At 48.7% G+C, this 19757-nt stretch overlaps 1 protein-coding gene across 2 annotated transcripts; it reads left to right on the top strand.

Annotated features, from left to right (window-relative positions):
* The first annotated feature begins 395 nt into the window (after positions 1 to 395).
* On the top strand, positions 396 to 7615 carry CIRBP (cold inducible RNA binding protein). 2 transcript variants are annotated; one of them, XM_082206719.1, is made up of 8 exons: positions 396 to 545; positions 2947 to 3057; positions 3536 to 3642; positions 4076 to 4214; positions 4310 to 4400; positions 4500 to 4564; positions 5031 to 7375; positions 7501 to 7615. In XM_082206719.1, the coding sequence occupies exons 1-7, from the start codon at positions 428 to 430 to the stop codon at positions 5045 to 5047; spliced, it is 648 nt and encodes a 215-aa protein (XP_082062845.1). In that variant the 5' UTR covers positions 396 to 427; the 3' UTR covers positions 5048 to 7375; positions 7501 to 7615. The 2 variants fall into 2 exon arrangements, with proteins under 2 accessions (XP_082062845.1, XP_082062844.1); XM_082206718.1 differs by having other exon boundaries at positions 4497 to 4564.
* Positions 7616 to 19757: the final 12142 nt, after the last annotated feature.

Raw genomic sequence — 19757 nt, 5'->3', positions numbered from 1 at the left:
TTCGCTGCGGCAAAGCCGCGCCGCATTGCCGACAAGGGCGCGAAAGTAGGTCAGGGCGGCCACGCCCCCTCGCCCCGCCCCCTCCCTCCCTCCCTGTCTGGCGGCTGAGCCAGAGATGCTCCGAGCGAGGTCTTGCGGCTTGTGGGCGGGGATACACCTGCACCAATCAGCTCACGAGAAGGGCCCGTCGCCCTTACCGACCTAACCGCCTCACCCAATCACGTCTTTTCCTTTTTTCACGCGGCGGCGGAAACGGAAAGGGGCCCGGAGTTATGTTTTTTTGCTGCTTACACTCCGGCCCCGCCTCCCCTCATGTATATTAATCGGCCTCCGACCAATGGGGGCCGCAGATGACCTCATTCCTTCTCGCCCCTCGAGAGCGGGAGCGGGCGCCATTTTTGACAGAGCCGGGCTCATTTGCATATTCATGAGGAGGGCGGGGGCTCAGAGCCGGTATATAAGCGGAGGCGCAGCCGAGCCGCTGCGTAGTTCGCGCTGGGACTTTGAAGCTCGAAGTTCATTTGCGCAGCTAGGAAGCGACTTCGGTAAGGGGCAGGAGGGCGGACGCGGGGCGGGCGCACGAAGGTGGGGAAATAAAAAAAATATATATTTTGGTTGATAATATTAATAGGAAGGGTGGTCAGTCGCAGAAAAAAGGCGCCTTTTTATTTTTTTATTTGCTGTGGGACCGCTTGGAAGGCGAGCGGCGAACCGCGCACCGGGAGAAAGGGACAAAAACAAAATGGCTTCCCGACAGGCTTGTGGGGGAAGGAAGACTCAAAATGGCGGCGGAGCCGGGAAGGGATGTGGGGGGGGTAGTGGCGCGCATGCGCGGGGGGAGAGCGAGAGACGGGGTGGGTTTCCGCGCATGCGCCAGCGGCTGCCCTAAATCCCTGTACCTGTACTGTAAACGGGCGCGCATGCGCGTACGTGGTGGCTTTAGTTCCCCGCCCCCACGCAAGACGGGTCCTGAATGGACAGCAAAAAGGTTGCATTTTAGATGCGTGATAAAATTGCATTATTATTATTTTTGCACAGCCTTTCTGACATTTCATCTGCTTATTTTGATTGGTTTTTCAACTGCTAACCTTCCTTGAGACATTTCAATTTGTTTTTCAACTGCTAACCTTCCTTGCGCGCAGATTTTAATTCTGAGACATTTTTGATGGCTCGTTTCACGTCATTTGTGCTCTTCATTTGGTTGATAATTTGGTTTTGTGCCCCCCATTTAGGCCACTCTGCCATTTAGGAAGCAAAAAATGCCTCGCGTGAAGAATATCCCAATTCATAGAATCATAGAGTTGGAAGAGACCACGAGGGCCCTCGAGTCCAACCCCCTGCCAAGCAGGAAACACCATCAGAGCACTCCTGACATATGGTGGTCAAGCCTCTGCTTAAAGACCTCCAAAGGAGGAGACTCCACCACACTCCTTGGCAGCAAATTCCACTGTCCAACAGCTCTTACTGTCAGGAAGTTCTTCCTAAGGTTTAGGTGGAATCTTCTTTCTTGTAGTTTGGGTCCATTGCTCCGTGTCCGCTACCCTGGAACAGCAGAAAACAACCTTTCTCCCTCCTCTGTGTGACATCCTTTTAAACATGGCTATCATATCACCCCTTAACCTCCTCTTCTCCAGGCTAAACATGCCCAGCTCCCTTAGCCATTCCTCATAAGGCGAAGTTTATAATCTGCGCTTGCGTAGAAATACATGAAAAGGATAAACATTAAGAGAAGGGCCAGTTAAAAGTACCATTAACAGTATGGTTGGTTGAAAGAAGGGAGAAGTCCTTTCATGTACAGGTGTTATTCAACACATGGGACTTGGAGCTTTAAAAAAAGCATAGGAATGGGCTTGTTTACATTTTCTAAGGTTTTTTCAGCTGTGATAGACTACTAATCCCATCCAATACAAGAATACCATTTTTTTTCTTTATCTGCTTCGCTCCCCCCCCCCATCCTTTTTCCTTTTATTTGCCTACTTGCAAAAGAGGAGCCTGCCTTCTACGTTTCCAGCAATTCTGTAGAAGGGGGGATGTTTGTGGCAAATGTGGCTTTTCATGCAGGGCTGGTTAGTACAGTGGTACCTCTGGTTGCGTACTTAATTCGTTGCGGAGGTCCGTTCTTAATCTGAAGCGCCACTTTAGCTAATGGGGCCTCCCGCTGCTGCCACCGCGTGATTCCTGTTCTCATCCTGAAGCAAAGTTCTTAACCCGAGATACCATTTCTGGGTTAGCGGAGTCTGTAACCGGAAGCGTATGTAACCCGAGGTACCACTGTACAGTATTTTTATAAACAAAGGTTTAAAGGTAATGAAACTGTTTTCTCTTTTGTATATATATATAAATATTAAAGTTTCAGAAAAAGGAATTGCATTAAAGCAAAAAATGCAAGAATAAAAGACGAAAATAAAAATAGAAGAAAAATACAGAATAAGTACACAGATAAAAAAAAATCAACCTTTCCATATTTTACATTCATATCCTTGTTTCCCTGACCTCCTCATACCTACCTTTTTTGTATTCCAATTCAGTTAATTAATTCAGCAATTTCTTTCCCTCCTTATTATCCTGATCTTTGATCTTAATATATTATAACATTACATTTTTACCTGTTTAGAAATCCAATTTTCCATATTCTTTCATATCAATACAGCTAGAAACCGCTTAGCTTCATTCAAACATCATTCTAACCCTCATTAATTTTGCAATACTTCTGTAAATAGTCTTTAAATTTCTTCCAATCTTCTTCCACCGACTCTTCTCCCTGGTCGAAACTGTTTTCTCTTCTGCATTGAAGAAAACGGATAAAACAGGATTTGTGTCACTGGCTGCTAAGCTCCTTAAGTTTTGAGTTAGTCGTGACCCCATCCGGTTGATGATCTAGGAGGGGTGTTGTGTGTTGTCACCTTGGGCAAATGCTGAACACGAGGCTTGTGTTTTTGCTCCCAGGGGAGAAAATGGCATCAGATGAAGGAAAGCTCTTTGTCGGCGGCCTCAGTTTTGACACCAATGAACAGTCGCTGGAGCAAGTCTTCTCTAAATACGGACAGATCACTGATGGTAATTAAAAACAATAATTTACTTCAGCATTGATTGGTACGTGGTAGGCTCAGCCGGTATAAAAGATAACCTTGAGTTTGCCCCACACTCAAATTAAGAATGAAATAAGCACTCGGATTAGCACGAATTCTCATGGGGATAAGTTTGGCTTTGTGCCCTGCACTTCAGTTGACCAAAGGGCTTAAATTTCTCCTTCCAATGAGAAATATAAGAGAGAGCCAGTGTGGTGTATTGGTTATGAGCGGTAGACTCGTAATCTGGTGAACCGGGTTTGTGTCTCCGCTCCTCCACATGCAGCTGCTGGGTGACCTTGGGCCAGTCACACTTCTCTGAAGTCTCTCAGCCCCACTCGCCTCACAGAGTGTTTGTTGTGGGGGAGGAAGGGAAAGGAGAATGTGAGCTGCTTTGAGACTCCTTCGGTTAGTGATAAAGCGGGATATAAAATCCAAACTCTTCTTCTCTTCTTCCTTCCCACCAGTTGTTGTCGTCAAAGACAGAGAAACCCAAAGATCCAGAGGGTTTGGCTTTGTCACCTTTGAGAGTGTTGATGATGCTAAAGATGCGATGATGGCTATGAATGGGAAGGTGAGTTCTGTTCTGTGGTGGCTGTTCTGAACAGTGGTCCTTGGTAGGACAGACGTCCTTCTGTTTTTAGGGTGTGATCACGATAGAACAACTGTTTAAAAGTTAGCAGTTTGGGGAAATGTAACTTCTCGGTGGTGGGGCCTCCCTGTGGAACGCCCTCCCATCAGAGGTCAAGGAAATGAACAACTACCTGACTTTACGGAGACATTAGAAGGCAGCCCTGTTTAGGGAAGTTTTTAATGTTGAATGTTTTATCGTGTTTTTACTATTCTGTTGGGAGCCGCCCGGAGTAGGTGGGGAAACCCAGCCAGATATGCGGCGTATAAATAATGAATTATTATTACTAACTGAGGATCTGTTTGATATTCCCTGCTTTTGTGTGCGTGTTAATTGTGGAGCACTGTGCTAACCCCAACACCCCTCGTTTTTCCAGTCTGTCGACGGCCGCCAAATCAGGGTTGACCAAGCAGGCAAGTCGTCCGACAACAGGTCCCGCGGCTACAGAGGCGGCTCAGCTGGCGGCCGGGGCTTTTTCCGCGGAGGCAGAGGCCGGGGCCGGGGCTTCTCCAGAGGTGAGCCGGGGCTTGCAAGTGGCCTCTGTACCTTCGGACTTTGGTTGCGTTGAACTGGATGCACCTCAAGCCTCTGTTCGGTTCTCCTTCCCCAGGAGCCGGTGGAGACCGAGGTTACGGTGGCAGCCGGTTTGAATCGAGAAGCGGGGGATACGGTGGTTCGAGAGACTACTATGGTGGCAGCAGGTAAGCCCTGGGGAGGTTGGGTCAAAAAACGGCCTCGTGCGTCCGCTGGTTGTAGCTGTGCCTTGTGAACGAGCATCTTCTCATCTCTCCCCACAGCAGGAGTCAAGGCAGCTATGGCGACAGGCCTTCAGGAGGCTCCTACAGAGACAGCTATGACAGTTATGGTAAGCCCTAGATCATAAGGGAAAGGATACACTGACACGGGAATGCCTGGAGCCTCTTTTTGATTTTTGCAGGGATGGTAACCTTTGGAAAGTACCGCTAGGTTCGCTTTGGAGCCTATTGCCGGCAAGCCTCTCCTTGCCTTCAAAAATCGCCGCTCTTCTGGCAGGCCTTTAACGGGGGGGCAACCCCCCGCCCTCATTAATGCATGCGCCACGCTTAGTCGGACCCAAAGCCAAAATTGCGAGTCGTTCGTGACTAGCGGGTTTTTTCCCCCCCGGAAGCTGGAAATGACGCCAGAGAAAGCCTCTCGAAAGCCCAGGAGCGAAAAAGAAAGGGGTGGGAGATAAGGAGAGATAGCGTTGGTAGCCTTGAGGTGCTTTTGCAAGCGAGTAGGGGAGGAAGAAATGCTGGGGCCTTTGTCTATGCTTCGGTGCCTTTACAATTCTGCCTGCTTCTTGTCCTCAGCTACACACAACGAGTAAAAAACCTTCCTGGCTCAAGATCGTCCTTCCAATGGCTGTATTTATAAAGATTTTGGGAGCTTCGCTGAAATCGTTCTTGTGTAGTCATCTCCTTTGTATTCTCACTTTTGTAGTAAACTCTCAGTTCTGACCTTGTCAAAACAAAACACAGCCTTGACAGCTTCTAATATGCGATGGTCTGTTCAGACTCAAAGAAAGCTCTGGGTTTTTCCTCTCTCAAGTGTTTTAACGTTTTTTTTTTTTTAAAGCACTTAAGATTTTAGTTCATTTGTGAGCAGAGGTGTGTGTGTGTGTGTATTTGGTTGTGTGTCCTTTAGTGTGTGCGTGTTGTTTTTTTTATTAAAAAGAAAAAGACTGGAAGGTTTTGGGGCCCCATTTCTGTGGATTTTTTGGTTTTGTTTTGAGCGAGAAAGGACCGTAATTGTTCAGTAGAAGCTGAGCAAGCTGTGAAGTCGGTTTGTTTTAGTGCATCGTTTTGTAACAAACTTTAGTGTAGCAAGGTAGGCGCTGTATGACTTTATAAACGACTTTAAAAGGCAACCCACCTTGGTTATACCTAAAGCGAAACTTTGCTTGTATGTTCAACCTGCATTTAAGAGACTTTTGCTTGTATGCCATAAAACGTGTCCCAGAAAGACTCTGCAAATCTTAACTCGCAAGAGGCTCATGGGGGGAAAAATGTTTGTTTCTGTTGTCCTTTTTTTACTGAAAGAAAAGTATATGCCTAATTCAATTGATGTTGTAATTTTGAAGTGGTTAAAAAGGATTTCTTGTACAGTTTTCCTTTTGGCTTCACGAAGCCTATTAAAAGTCCATCTGAAAAAAAAATACTATATCTGCTCTTGAAATTTTACGTCTTGCTGCACAACACAACTCTGGATTTGACCGTCAGAAGTGTACAGTCAGAGAGGAAGGGCAGCTAGCTGCAGAGAGAGGATTGCAGGCTGGCTATCGTAACGGTGGTGAAAATAATGCAAATCTTACTGTACTTTTAAGGCCTAGATAGACGCCAGGTCAGGTTGAGGGTGATTGAAGCAAGAGTATCTAAAGGAGCGTAACTGCCACCTTTTCCCATCATGGGCTCAGTTCTCAGCTCGGCTGGAACGGACCCAACCTTTGAAAAATAACCACACCGCTTCCCATAGTAATTTGCACCTGGTGACTCAGAGCAGACAGCTTGCGACAAGAGTTAGTGCGTGAGCAAGAATTAGCTGACACCTTTGGTCGCTTGAAAAGCCAGCCAGACGTTCTTAGCCGACAAGGGAGCCTCGTTCTAACCGGGGTCAGCTGCTGCTGCCGCTGCTGCTGCCAATTCTTTGACAGTGTTCCAAGGCCAATAACTGTGACCTAATTTAGCTAGCTTTGTCGTTGCCTTCTTAAGTTCTGAGAATTCTCTGCTAGCGTATGGAAAACGGCAGTGCCTTGACGAAAAAGCGAAGTGTTGTGCATCCAACAGAGAGAGAGAGAACCTCTGGGACGAAAGCTGCTCTCTTGGCTAGTTCATATGTGGGGATAGTCCCGTAATTCGAGGTAACTCCTTTCCTCATGTCCGCATCCTTCCTCCTGTTGAGAGCTCATATTTATATATATATATATATATATTTGAAAGTCTGAATGTTTTAACCCGTCCGAAAGCAAAACTTTCTCTGCCAATTTCGGTCAGCTGAAAAAAAACCACCCTTTAAAAAAAAAAAATCCTCTTTTTTTTTTTTTAATCTCCTGTACGGAGTCTTTGGCTTTTGTGGCGTAAATTCCATGTGGGTCAGAAGGGGTGTTGCGTTCACAGCCATTTCTTTGCCGGTAGGGTAGATGTCAGATGGGGAAACGACAAATTCCCCCCCAAGGGACTAATGCTCATCTCGGGAGACTCTTCCTTAAGACTTAAGTCCACGTAACTGTAACGTTCTCTGCCATCGTGTTTGCGTTTTAACTTTTCCCCTGTAGCCCACGCTTATTCCTAAGCAACCGTTTTCCTCCGCGACTAATGCTTTTTGTGGTGGGGGGGGGTTCAGCTGCCATTGTCCAGTCCGAGGGGGACGCAGGTTCAGTCTCGGAACGCTTGACCCCCACGCTGGGCTCTTGAGAGTCAGTGCGGGTTCGCAGAAACCCTTTTGTGGGCAAACGCTGGTTGCTTTGGGGGGGGCCGGATTGTGTGAGGGTGGGCAGGGTAGAAAGCGTAGAGGTTTTGCCATGTGTGGTATAGATATATATTTGTAACCCAGGTTTGTCTTGGCAGGTTGACGGAGAGAAAATAAGCCATTGATCAGGAAGTGGTTTTGAGGCTGAGCGCGGAACATAGACCGTAAGCCAACTTCAACTCTTGAGCAGGTAAGGTTCTTGGTGGTTTGCTAGGCGTATGGGTTTCGTTTTCAGATTAATGCTGACATATATATATCCTACGTTTTCTTGTCCGGGGTGTTAACTGCGTATTTCCCCCCAATCTTTTCTTTCAGTCGCGTGCTGCGTGGAAGAGGACCGGCGAGGAGCACACCGGCAGCAAAAGCTTCGAGAGCTGTTTGCATTTTTTAAAATGGATTCAACAAGGCTAATAAAACACAGGGCTACAAATACGGCTGAGTTGTGCATATACGCTGAAGGCAACGGGGAGCCATGGCAGGGGGAAATGTGTTGGCAACACTTGCACCCCCAAAAAACACACATCGTGGAGTCATTACTAGCCTAGTTGAATTACGAGGGGAATGTAGCTCTTAAGAAAACTGCTTAGGGACGGCTCTAGCCCTCCGTATCTAGGAAGCCTTTAACCCCCACCCTATTACCCGAGATCCTTTATTTTGGGGCTGGGTCCTGAGAGAAGCCTCCCAGGTTGTAAAGAGTTCTGGCAGAGCAGCGCTGAGCGTTTAGGGATGAAGGGGACCTTTCCAGAAGGCTGTTCTGTGAACTAGGGGACATTCCTGACACAGCGCAGGAGGAGCCTGAGGGTAAAACTTCCTTCTACGCTTTATGGCGCAAGTTAGCCCGAGAGCTTTTGAGGCTCTTGGGTTAAAGGGATATTTCTTGGGCGTGCAGGGAAGGGGGCAAGCTTTGCCGCTCACTACTACATTATTATTTCGTAACACTTGCACTGCTTCATTGCAGCATACGAGAATAAAATCGCAAATAAATAGAAATGTTGAAATTGGCAGTAAATTATAAGCTTAAAACTCCCAACCTTCTATGTATCAGGGAAGGCTTAGCTAAACATGTTTTAGAAAGCGTACAGTAATTGATAAAAAGCTCATTGGCCACCAAAGGCTGGGTTTCCGAAACAGCATATACCGTATTTTTTGCACCATAACACTCACTTTTTTCCTCCTAAAAAGTAAGGGGAAATGTCTGTGCGTGTTATGGAGGGCATGCCTACGGGTGGCATGCCTACGGATTTTCCTCCTCTAAAAACTATGTGCGTGTTATGGTCGGGTGCATGTTATAGAGCGAAAAATACGGTAGCTAAAACCTCTTGCAGAAAACACCCAGCCCCAGTGGACAAAAGCAGTAGCATTTGAAGGCTGTTTCTTGGTGGAAACACACAAACACTGAGGGAGGTGGGACGTGGGGAGAGGAAGAAATCAAAACTTGGGCATCAGTTCTTAAAAGAGTTTACCAGTTGCTCAAACCCTTAATTGTGATTTCTACCCATCTGTCCTAGGCAGCCTTCTGGAGCACTGGAGAATTATTTTAGTAAACTTGTACAATGCCCTCCATCTGTAGACCTTGGGGGGAGTTCACAACATAAAAATACAGGATAAACATCATAAATCCTCCCTTCTACCCCACAAACATTTAATGAAAAGGGTATAGAATTTTAATAAGGAAAAGACGTGGTTGAAGAGGACTGTATTTCGCCTGGACCCTAAAGCGGTATTAAAGGCGCCAGCTGTATCTCGCTGGGGGGAAATCATTCCGTAAATTTGATGGAGGTTTGCAGCCCACTAAATTTAGAGTAGACCCAAATCTATACTTGCTAGTTTAACAAGGAAGTTTGGGGTAGCTCCGTCCATAGGGCACGAGACACTTGATCGCAGGGCTGTGGGTTCGAGCCCCTAGTTGGGCAAAAAACGTCACAGGGGGTTGGGCTAAATGACCCACAGGGTCCTGCCCAACTCTACAATTCCATGATGAAAGGATGGACTAAAATCGCGAGAGAGGCGCACAGAAAAGCCATAGCCACGGACTCCCCACTTAAACATGAGATGGCGCACGTAGACAAGCCGTGTCCTTCAAATGGGTCTGCTCAGAATATGACATAACGCTACATCAAACCCCAAGTCTTCTGACTTTGACAGCCTTTTAGATGCTTGGGAGTTTGCCTAGCCCAGGGGTAGGCAAGCTAAGGCCCAGGGGCCGGATGCGGCCCAATCACCTAAATCTGGCCCGCAGACAGTCTGGGAATCGGCGTGTTTTTACACGAGTAGAATGTGTCCTTTCATTTAAAATGCATCTCTTGGTTATTTGTGGGGCCTGCCTGGTGTTTTTACATGAGCAGAATGTGTGCTTTTCTTTAAAATGCACTTCTGGGTTATTTGTGGGGCATAGGAATTGGTTCATTTTTAAAATTCAAAATATAGTGGACCGGCCCAAGGCTGAAAAAGGCTGACCCCTGGCCTAACCTCAAATCTCCCAAGGTCAGCTAAGGTTCCCCACTGCCCATCGTCCTCTAAATGTGAGCATAGGCTAGTAGCCCTCAACATCCCCCTCTGAATTTTGGCCACCCCATAGTTTAACTGCACTGCGTGAAGAAGTGCTTTGCCTGCTCTGAATCTCCCAACATTCGGCAGAAGGGGGCCAGACTTCTAAAAGCCATGTCTCCAGAGGCTGCTCTCGATTGTCCTCTTCTGGCGTCCTTTAGAGGCAAGAATGCTTAATTTGTGGGTTCAAGACCCATAGGGCAGCAGGTTCTTGCATCGCAGGGGGTTGGAGTAGATGACTCTGGGTGCATTCCAACTCTTCCACAGTTCTGCAGTTTCAGACAAACGGCTTTCCCTGCTCAGACTTGTGGCTTTTTTCATCTCGCCTGCCTCTTGCTCCTCCCTTGGCGCACATCTTCCAGGAGAGCTGGTCTTTGGGTGGCCTTCTCTGATTCTCCTTGCGGGCGAAAGAAGCAGGATTTTAAAAACCTGTGCCTGTCTTTCCCAGTAGAGGGTGCTTTATGGCAAGAGAAAGAGAGAGACAAACAGTGATGGCCATTCAGAAATAATCTCTGCAGGGAAATAGCATACTTGAGGTCAGGGTTGTGTGCTGATAGGTGTGGAACCGTGGCTCGATGCTAGAGCTTCCTGTATTTTCTAAATCAGTCCTTTTATTTAGAATAATGAGGACTAGATTCTTTATTCCCAAGGAAGGGAGGATAGTGGTTTTGCAGAATGGGCCGAGAAGGCTTGAAATCTTGGAGCTGCCAATCAGTGTAGGCAATATCTAGCCAGATGCGCCAAGGGGGTGTGTGGTAGCAAGCTGCCCATCCCTGAGTTGCAGCTGAGTGACATCTGGAAGGCTAAAAATCCCACTGCTTTTAAAGGTAAAGGGACCCCTGACCATTAGGTCCAGTCTGGCCGACTCTGGGGTTGCAACACTCATCTTGCTTTACTGGCCGAGGGAGCCGGCGTACAGCTTCCGGGTCATGTGGCCAGCAGGACGAAGCTGCTTCTGGCGAACCAGAGCAGCACACGGAAACGCCGTTTACCTTCCCGCCGGAGCGGTACCTATTTATCTACTTGCACTTTGACGTGCTTTCAAACTGCTAGGTTGGCAGGAGCAGGGACCGAGCAACAGGAGCTCACCCCGTCGCGGGGATTCAAACCGCCGACCTTCTGATTGGCAAGTCCTAGGCTCTGTGGTTTAACCCACAGCACCACCCGCCTCCTTTTAGGGAAATGCCAACCAGACGTTGAGCTGAACTGGCCTCCAGAGACAACATTCCCAGTCCTCCAAATGACAACAACGCCCAGAGTTTAAACTGTGGAACTCCTTGCCACAGGAGGCAGGGACCGTTTTTCTGCAACTGACCAGTTGCCCCCTCCCTAGGCACACAAACACACACACACACCCCTCCGATTTGCATTTGCCTCTCACACCCGGAGCGTCCATACCCAGAAATAGTACACCTCTGAAAGGTGGTTGTTAGGTGGCAAATATACACCAGGGAGGCTGCTGCTTTGCAGCCCAGTGCTGCTAAGGGATATTCAGCCGACAGCCAGACCAGCCACCGACTCCGGCTGCACGGCTATAAGAACTACCTTTTAAGACTTTGAGATTGCTTCTTTCCTCCTCCCTCCCCCTTCCTCCTTCCTCATGTGTGCCGTCTCATTTTCAGTAGTGGGCCTGATTTTGATTTTTGTAAGCAGCTTCGATACCCCCTTTTTTTTGGCGTGGTGGTAGGGGAGGGATCTTAAAAAGCAGAGACATCACCTTGCCAACAAAGGTCCGTATAGTCAGAGCTATGGTTTTCCCAGTAGTGATGTATGGAAGTGAGAGCTGGACCATCAAGAAGGCTGATCGCCGAAGAATGGATGCTTTTGAATTCTGGTGCTGGAGGAGACTCTTGAGAGTCCCATGGACTGCAAGAAGATCCAACCTCTCCATTCTTAAGGAAATCAGCCCTGAGAGCTCACTGGAAGGACAGATCCTGAAGACTTTGGCCACCTCATGAGAAGACTCCCTGGAAAAGACCCTGATGTTGGGAAAGATGGAGGGCGCAAGGAGAAGGGGACGACAGAGGACGAGATGGTGGGACAGTGTTCTCAAAGCTACCAGCATGAGTTTGACCAAACTGTGGGAGGCAGTGGAAGACAGGAGGGCCTGGCGTGCTCTGGTCCAGGGGGTCATGAAGAGGCGGACACGACTAAACAACAAAAGGAGAGGGATGCAAATACAGCAAATAATATATTTCACTGGGCAAAATCAGCCACCTTTGACAGGGTTACTCCGTAGGGGGGGAGCTGGGCAGGAGGTTTGCTTCTCAGGCCCAACAGAGGCATTCCTACAGAGGGAGCAGGCAGCAGGTGGATTAAAAAAGCCAGCCCATGTTTCTGAGCTCTGAGCCTCCGCGTCATAGGAATGCCTTGCGTGTTTCGTCTCAGCCTCCTGGGTTTATCTGTTCCTCCTGGGGCATCGCATCTCTTTTTCCATCCAAAACACAAGCTAGTTTCCATGCTCTCCATCTTCCCATGGCCCCTCGGAAGCAAAAAAACAAAGTACCCCAGCGGTACGCAGAGAGCTGTGCGCTTGCGCAAAATCCATGCGTATTTTGGAAGCTTGCAGGCAGCGCCATTCGAGTGTTTTGTTCCTTTTGGAGCTCCACACCTTGTCGGTTTAATAAAGCTATTTTGCTTCTCTGACCTGTTTTGGGTAGCCTTGGAAAAGGTTGGACTGTGATCAGGCTGGGTCTCCCTTGTTCGTTGGCAGGGAAAGGCCACAGGGAGACCTCTTGCAACTGCTCTTGGAACATTGGGGGAACCCCAAAGATCTTTGGCAAGGACTTGGGGACCTGTAAAGGTAAAGGGACCCCTGACCATTAGGTCCAGTGGTGGCCAACTCTGGGGTTGCGGCGCTCATCTCGCTTTATTGGACGAGGGAGCCGGCGTACAGCTTCCGGGTCTTGTGGCCAGCAGGACTATGCCGCTTCGGCGAACCAGAGCAGAGCATGGAAACGCTGTTTACCTTCCCGCTGGAGTGGTACCTATTTATCTACTTGCACTTTGACGTGCTTTCGAACTGCTAGGTTGGCAGGAGCAGGGACCGAGCAATGGGAGCTCACCCCGTCACTGCGGGGATTCGAACCGCCGACCTTCTGATCAGCAAGTCCTATGCTCTGTAGTTTAACCCACAGCGCCACCCGCGTCCCTTAAAGGGGACCTTTAATGGGGAACTAAGAACGCCAGAAGAGCCATCTGGATGCCCCAGGAAGCAGGATTCGAACACAAAAGCAGCCCTCTTCTCTCCTGTGGCTTCCGGCACCTGGTGTTCAGAAGCCGTTTCTGCTTTGTGAAGAGTTCTCTCGCCATGAAGAGTTCCTCTATGAACTTGTACATTCATCCCCCCCATATCTACTTGCACTTTGACGTGCTTTCAAACTGCTAGGTTGGCAGGAGCAGGGACCGAGCAACGGGAGCTCACCCCGTCGCAGGGATTCGAACCGCCAACCTTCTGATCGGCAAGTCCTAGGCTCTGTGGTTTAACCCACGTCCCTAATGAAGCTACTATTGGATGGAAATTGGAAATTAATAAAAATTATTATCAGAGCAAGCCTTATCAAAATGAATGGGCATAATCGGCCCATTCATTTCAATAGGTCTGCTCCACGGAGGGCTGGGTTGGAGCCAGCCCATAATAATATGTACAAACTCCTAATAATAATTTAGAAGAGATCCTGACATATATATTGGAGGTCCAATATTCAATATATTGGGGGCAGAGGAGCCACACACCACAGATTCAAGGCAGACATTTAGAGCACATGGGAACCCGGTCTTGGCTGGGGAGGGCGGGGTATAAATAAATATTATTATTATTATTATTATTATTATTATTATTATTATTATTATTATTATTATTATTAACAACTGTAGTTTCTCTGGGAACTGTACCTCTGCGAGAGGGTTGGGTGGAGGATTCCTGTGTGTGTGTGTGTGTGTGTGTGGATTGTCATGCGCTTTAAATGCGCATCAGACGCGCTTTAAATCCTTGTTGCGGAGGCTGCGATCTGTGGCGAGAGGCTAGAACTGATTCAACAAATAGACTTTATTTTTCCTTTTTTTTTTTTAAAAAAAGGGAGGGATAAGTGATGAATAAAAGGATCGACGCTCCGGTTATTTATTTATTTATCCGCGCGCTTTACATAACCCTCACCCCTCCCCTCCCCTCCCCATTCATTCAAATAAACCTCGGATACCCGTCCAATGAGAATCGTCTCATTATCCTTGAATGACACACACACACTCTCTCTCTTAGTGGTCACGTGGGTTGCCCCCCCTCCCGCGCAGTTTCCTCTCCGCGTTCCTAAGTGGGCGGGTCCCTTTTTCATTCATAAATCCTCCCTGTCCCTTTTAAATCGAAATTAAGGTGTGATACACGGGAAGGAAGGCGGAAAGCGGGGAACCCCCTTGAAATCTGAGAGGGAGAGAGAGGATCCGGAACTCCGCTTTTTCTCCTGTTTTTGGAGCTTTATAGTTATTTATTTAGATGCGAGTTCACGAATTTAGGTGAGTCCATATTATTATTATTATTGCTATTATTCTAGGGAGCCCTCAATCTTTCCTCCTGCAACATAATCCATTCCCCTTTCTTCTCTGTGTGTCCATCTGTTACGCTCTCTTCCTGTTCCCATTCTTTCCTCCTCCCCTTTTTCTGTAGCCTTATCATTTTATTCCTAATAATAATAATAATAATATTTAAAAATAAGAAAAGCAAAGGAAATGTCGCTTCCCTTGCAGACCTCCCCCACCAAAAAAAAAATCCAGACCATTTTCTCTTGCTGGCTTGGATATTTCCAATGTGTTTTCTGCTCCATTTTAAAAAATAAAAATTTAAATTTAAATTACGCGTTTTATGCATGCATCACCCAGTTTTGCAATTGAGCAGAGGGGCGGGGAAAGGAGAGAGATGGTGTCTGTGTGTTGTGATGGGTCTCCATTAGGTGAATTTCTCCGGGGTGTGTGTGGATTTTTTTTAAAAAAATTAAATGATCCGCTTGTTTGTTTTGGAAGAAGCAGGCTCCTAAAGGAGGATTTGATCCCTTGCTGTCATTCCGGGGCTTGCAATGGAAGCGGGGGGAGGAAGAGAGAGAAACAATTCACATTTTTATTTGCATGAAAGCGAAAGTCCTTCCTCTCCCTCTCCCTTTCTATGGGTCTACTCGGGGACAGCGTGCAGCGCCTTGCAGCGGATCCGAGAAACTGACTAATATTTTCCCGTTGCAAGGACACAGCTGCAACCGACCTCCTTAAGGAGGGAAGATAATCATGCAATCGACTTATTTTAATTTTCATTTGGGAGGAAATGATCCGGCTGGCATGATCTGACTCAGCTTTTACGCGGAGTTGAGACATTCCCCCCGCTCACCCCCCGCCCCCAATTAGTCATGTCCATTCATCTCAACCTATTTTATCCTTGGTTGGATCCAAACGTGGGTGCATGAATTGTTGTTTTTAAAAAATTCTGGATATATAATATATTTTTACTGTGCAGATTAATTTCTCCCCAGACGGAATCGTTAATGCAAATCTAGTCCTTATTATTAATTTTATTATTTATTATTATTTATTTTATTACCCCGCCCATCTGGCAAAGCCACCGTTGTTTAGGCTTTGTAAATGCCAAGAGGGGCAAAATTAAAAATATCCACGCTTACCCTGGGTGCAAGCCCTGCACTGAATGGATCTGGCCTTGACTCCTGAGTAGACCTACGCTGAAGTGGGTGTGTTGTGGTGGTGGTGGTGGTTCGGAGATGGTGTTGTCAGAAAGGCAGAGAGGGAGATACTCACCTCTGAAGATGGTGGAGGCTTTTCTGTTCTGGGTCGGATCCTGCTTCCCAGCAAAAGAGGTGGGGGAATTCCTCTCTCTCCCCCCACACACACTCCATCTTCTCTATCAGCTACCAAAATAAGTACCACCAGCAGCTTTTCTGTCTGCTGCCTCTGTCCATCCACCCCGGTATTTAAAAACAAATAAAAATAATTTTACAGCGGATCCTGTGCGAAGGGAGGGGCTGTCAAGAAACCCAGGCAAATCGTGGCTTGTAAACCCTTTTGCAAAAGGAGAGAGATGTTCGTTTGTTTTTGCATCCCAAAAAAAGGCGAAAGAGGTTTCTGTTTATCTGTTATTTCGCTGCATTCGTTGCTCGATTCAGAGGCAGCTTCCGCCATTCATCCCTTCTATCTGTTCGTCTTCACATCTCCCCAAAATCTATCCTTTTATTGCGTTGACAGTCGTGCCTCTGCTTCACTTTTCTCCATTTCGATTTCTTTTGAAACTCGCTCCCTATAGTCTCTCTCGGCTATCTCTCACTTAATCCGGCCACTGGCTTAAGATGGCAGTTGTGGAGTTTCGGCTGCGTAGAACTTCCATGGCCAGGAAGAATCTACCCCTAGATATCAGCCCAGTGTGGAGAAGAGCAATAGATCCACAGTGATACCTCGGGTTACATACGCTTCAGCTTACAGACTCCGCTAACCCAGAAATAGTGCTTCAGGTTAAGCACTTTGCTTCAGGATGAGAACAGAAATCGTGCTTGATCCGGCGGGGCGGCGGCAGCAGGAGGCCCCATTAGCTAAAGTGGTGCTTCAGGTTAAGAACAGTTTCAGGTTAAGTACGGATCTCCGGAATGAATTAAGTACGTAACCAGAGGTACCACTGTATTTACCTAGTTGCTGCATTAAACCGAGAACAGCTTGATTCCTTAAGGCAGAAGTCTGTGTCTGAGCTTCCAGGACCCTTTGAATGATTGACGCAAACAATTCAAAGGATCTGTCTATTCACAGATTTATTTATTTTTTAAAGGAGTGGAACCTCCATATATAGGTGCAGTCTATCTCTGATTGGGACCCGGGCGGCGCTGTGGGTTAAACCACAAAGCATAGGACTTGCCGATCAGAAGGTCGGCGGTTCGAATCCCCGCAGTGACGGGGTGAGCTCCCGTTGCTCGGTCCCTGCTCCTGCCAACCTAGCAGTTCGAAAGCACGTCCAAGTGCAAGTAGATAAATAGGTACCGCTCCGGCGGGAAGGTAAACGGCGTTTCCATGCGCTGCTCTGGTTCGCCAGAAGCGGCTTAGTCCTGCTGGCCACATGACCCGGAAGCTGTACGCTGGCTCCCTCGGCCAGTAAAGCGAGATGAGCGCCGCAACCCCAGAGTCGGCCACGACTGGACCTAATGGTCTGGGGTCCCTTTACCTTTACCTATCTCTGATTACCAGAAGCTGGGGGAAAGCCCTCTGTCATTCCTTGCTTGAGAGTTTCCCTCTGTGTGTGTGTGTGTGTGTGTGTGTGTGATGGATTTACCTGGATACCTCAGGTGGTCAGAGTGCAGCCCTGATGATGCCAAGGTTCCGGGTTCGAGACAGCTGCATATTCCTGCACTGCAAGCGCTGGACTCCCCTTCCAATTCTATTCTATGTTGCCTGTCTGTCCTGCGGCCTGAGGCAGCGCACTGGGTTTAAGGGCACAGCAGCCTCCCTCAGCCTCCTGCCCTCTCATTGATTCGGACTACGCCTCCCAACCGCGGTGCTGGCAGCGGCTGATGGGAATGGTAGTTCCAATTCCCCCTAGCCGTGAGGTTATTTCTTTGCTGATTTTAAATCCGAGAGCTGCAGGGTTAAAAGCCTGCAAGCGGGGGAAAAACATCTTGCAACTCATATCACCATGGAGATGAAATCCTTCCATGATGATCAGGGAGGGTGTGTGTGTCTGTGTGTGTAGAAATGAGAAAAGCAGCCTGTCTGTTCGTCACCTGCTGTGGATCATAGTCAGAAGGGGGCTCCTGAGGGTCATCCAGTCCAACCCCCCACAGCGCAGGAATTTTTGGCCCAACATTGGATTCGAACCCACAACCCTAAGACTAGGAGTATCGTGCTCTAAAGACCGAGCTGTCCGATCATAGCCACAACATAGCAAAAGTAGGTAAAGGGACCCCTGACCATTAGGTCCAGTTGTGGCCGACTCTGGGGTTGCGGCGCTCATCTCGCTTTATTGGCCAAGGGAGCTGGCGTACAGCTTCCGGGTCATGTGGCCAGCAGGACTAAGCCGTGTCTGGCGAACCAGAGCAGCGCACGGAAACGCCGTTTACCTTCCCGCTGGAGCGGTACCTACTTATCTACTTGCACTGGTGTGCTTTCGAACTGCTGGGTTGGCAGGAGCAGGGACTGAGCAACGGGAGCTCACTCCGTCGCAGGGATTCGAACCGCCGACCTTCTGATCGGCAAGTCCTAGGCTCTGTGGTTTAACCCACAGCGCCACCCGCGTCCCCTATAGCAAAAGTAGTCGTATGCAATGAATAAATGCACGGCCAAACCGAACGATTTCCCCCCAAAGACCTGAAATAAAGGTGCTGAAGACCAACAGTAGCAATCCTCCAGCCCAAGGTTCAAAGCTATTCTGTGGCAAGTAGCACTTCCCACATGCTCAGAGGCCAGGTGGCTGGAGACCATGCAGTGGGACGCTAAGCTTTTCTGAACTTTTGGGGACGTTATGGGACTTGGAACGAAAAGGCATTAACGGGGCAGTGTGGGAAATTATTTATTTTTTGTGGGCGGGTCCACACCATTCCTTTAAAGCATGCGACGTCCCCCAGAGGATTCTGGGAAAAGTAGTTGGACGGCGCTGTCCATTGTACCTCTGTGAAGAGTAAGAACTACAGCTCCCGGGATTCCTTGGTGGGGGGGGGGCGTCCCATGCGTATTAAGCATGCGTCCGGTGTGCTTAAAAACTTTCTTGACCCATGGCCTGACTTGGTGGAAGCCAACTCTCTTATTTAGCTCGGAACCATGTAGACTAAAACCCTTATTTTGGGGGAAGGGGTTGTTGCTCTGTGGCTGCACGCAGAAATATGATAGGGAGAGAGAGAGAGACAGACAGACAGACAGACAGACCCCTCTGCCTAAAAGCCTGGAGAGTCGCTGCCAGCCAGTGTTGGCAACCCCAAACTAGACAGGCCAATGGCTTGACTCGGTATATAAGCCAGGTTAGACCAACCAGGAGGACGAGGCGGGGTCAGGGCAGCAGCTTCAACCCCTCGCATCTTCAGGTAGGTCTGCGGAACACCCCTACCTGGAACCCCGGGCAGCTGCTGCCGGCCCGTGTTGACCACACCAAGGTCGATGGGGCCTGACTCCTAATTTCCTCTGGGAGCGTGTGTGCACCTCCTGCCTTCGCTCTCTCGCTGCGGGTAGGAGGAATTGCATGAAGATCCTTGCACCTTGCACACACGTGTGTGCATGTGTGTGCATGCTACTAGCTCCTTAAGCAGCGGGTGGGTGCCACAAAACCCCTTCCCACCTCCCCCAGCTATGCACACAAGGCAAGCCCGTGTCTCCCCCCTCCCCATTTTTTTTGCAGCCGCTGGGATCAAAGCCATCCGGAACCCTTCCGCTGCTCTTTCCTGGGGTGGGGTGCTCCCCCCACTCTGCTGCAGCAACCGTCCGCCCCCTCACTGCCTTCCCCTCTTGCTCATCTCCCTCTCCTGTTGGCGTGAGTCAACCCTGTGTGTGTGCGTGTGTGGGCTGATGAGCCAGGATCCTAGCGCGTGCATGTGTGTTTGGAAAAGGCGATTTAATTTCCAGGCTCCCAACTGCGTCTGGGGTGGAAGGCCGGGTTGCTTGGGGAAGAGAGAAGAGGCTGCCGCCTTTTTCGAGGGTCCGGGGTTGGGGGGGAAAGGCTTTTGCCGTTTTTTCTCAGCCGCTTTTCGCCCCCCCGAAGGCTGCTCTGCGGCCTTCCACTGGCTCCTTACGGAAAACCATCTGACACCAGGCAGTGGAAGAGGGAGAGAGAGATAGAAGGAAAGGCGAGGGAAGAAAGGGTGCTCTTGCAATCTGCCACCAGCTTCGCTTCTACCCCTTCCTCTTAAAAATAAATAAAAGCCCACCAGCCTTTCATTTTGCTTTCCTTCCTCAGCAGCATCTTAAGCTGGCAAGCCAAGCGAGGACCGGCACATCATCTCCTGGGGTGTTGTAATCGCAGTATGGCGCTGCCGAGGATCTTGTGAACGGAATCCACCCGTGATCTTCCC

Source organism: Podarcis vaucheri, assembly GCF_965113315.1.
Source record: "Podarcis vaucheri genome assembly, chromosome: 18".
Lineage (NCBI taxonomy): Eukaryota > Metazoa > Chordata > Lepidosauria > Squamata > Lacertidae > Podarcis > Podarcis vaucheri.
This window is presented reverse-complemented; position numbering and strand designations above follow the sequence as displayed.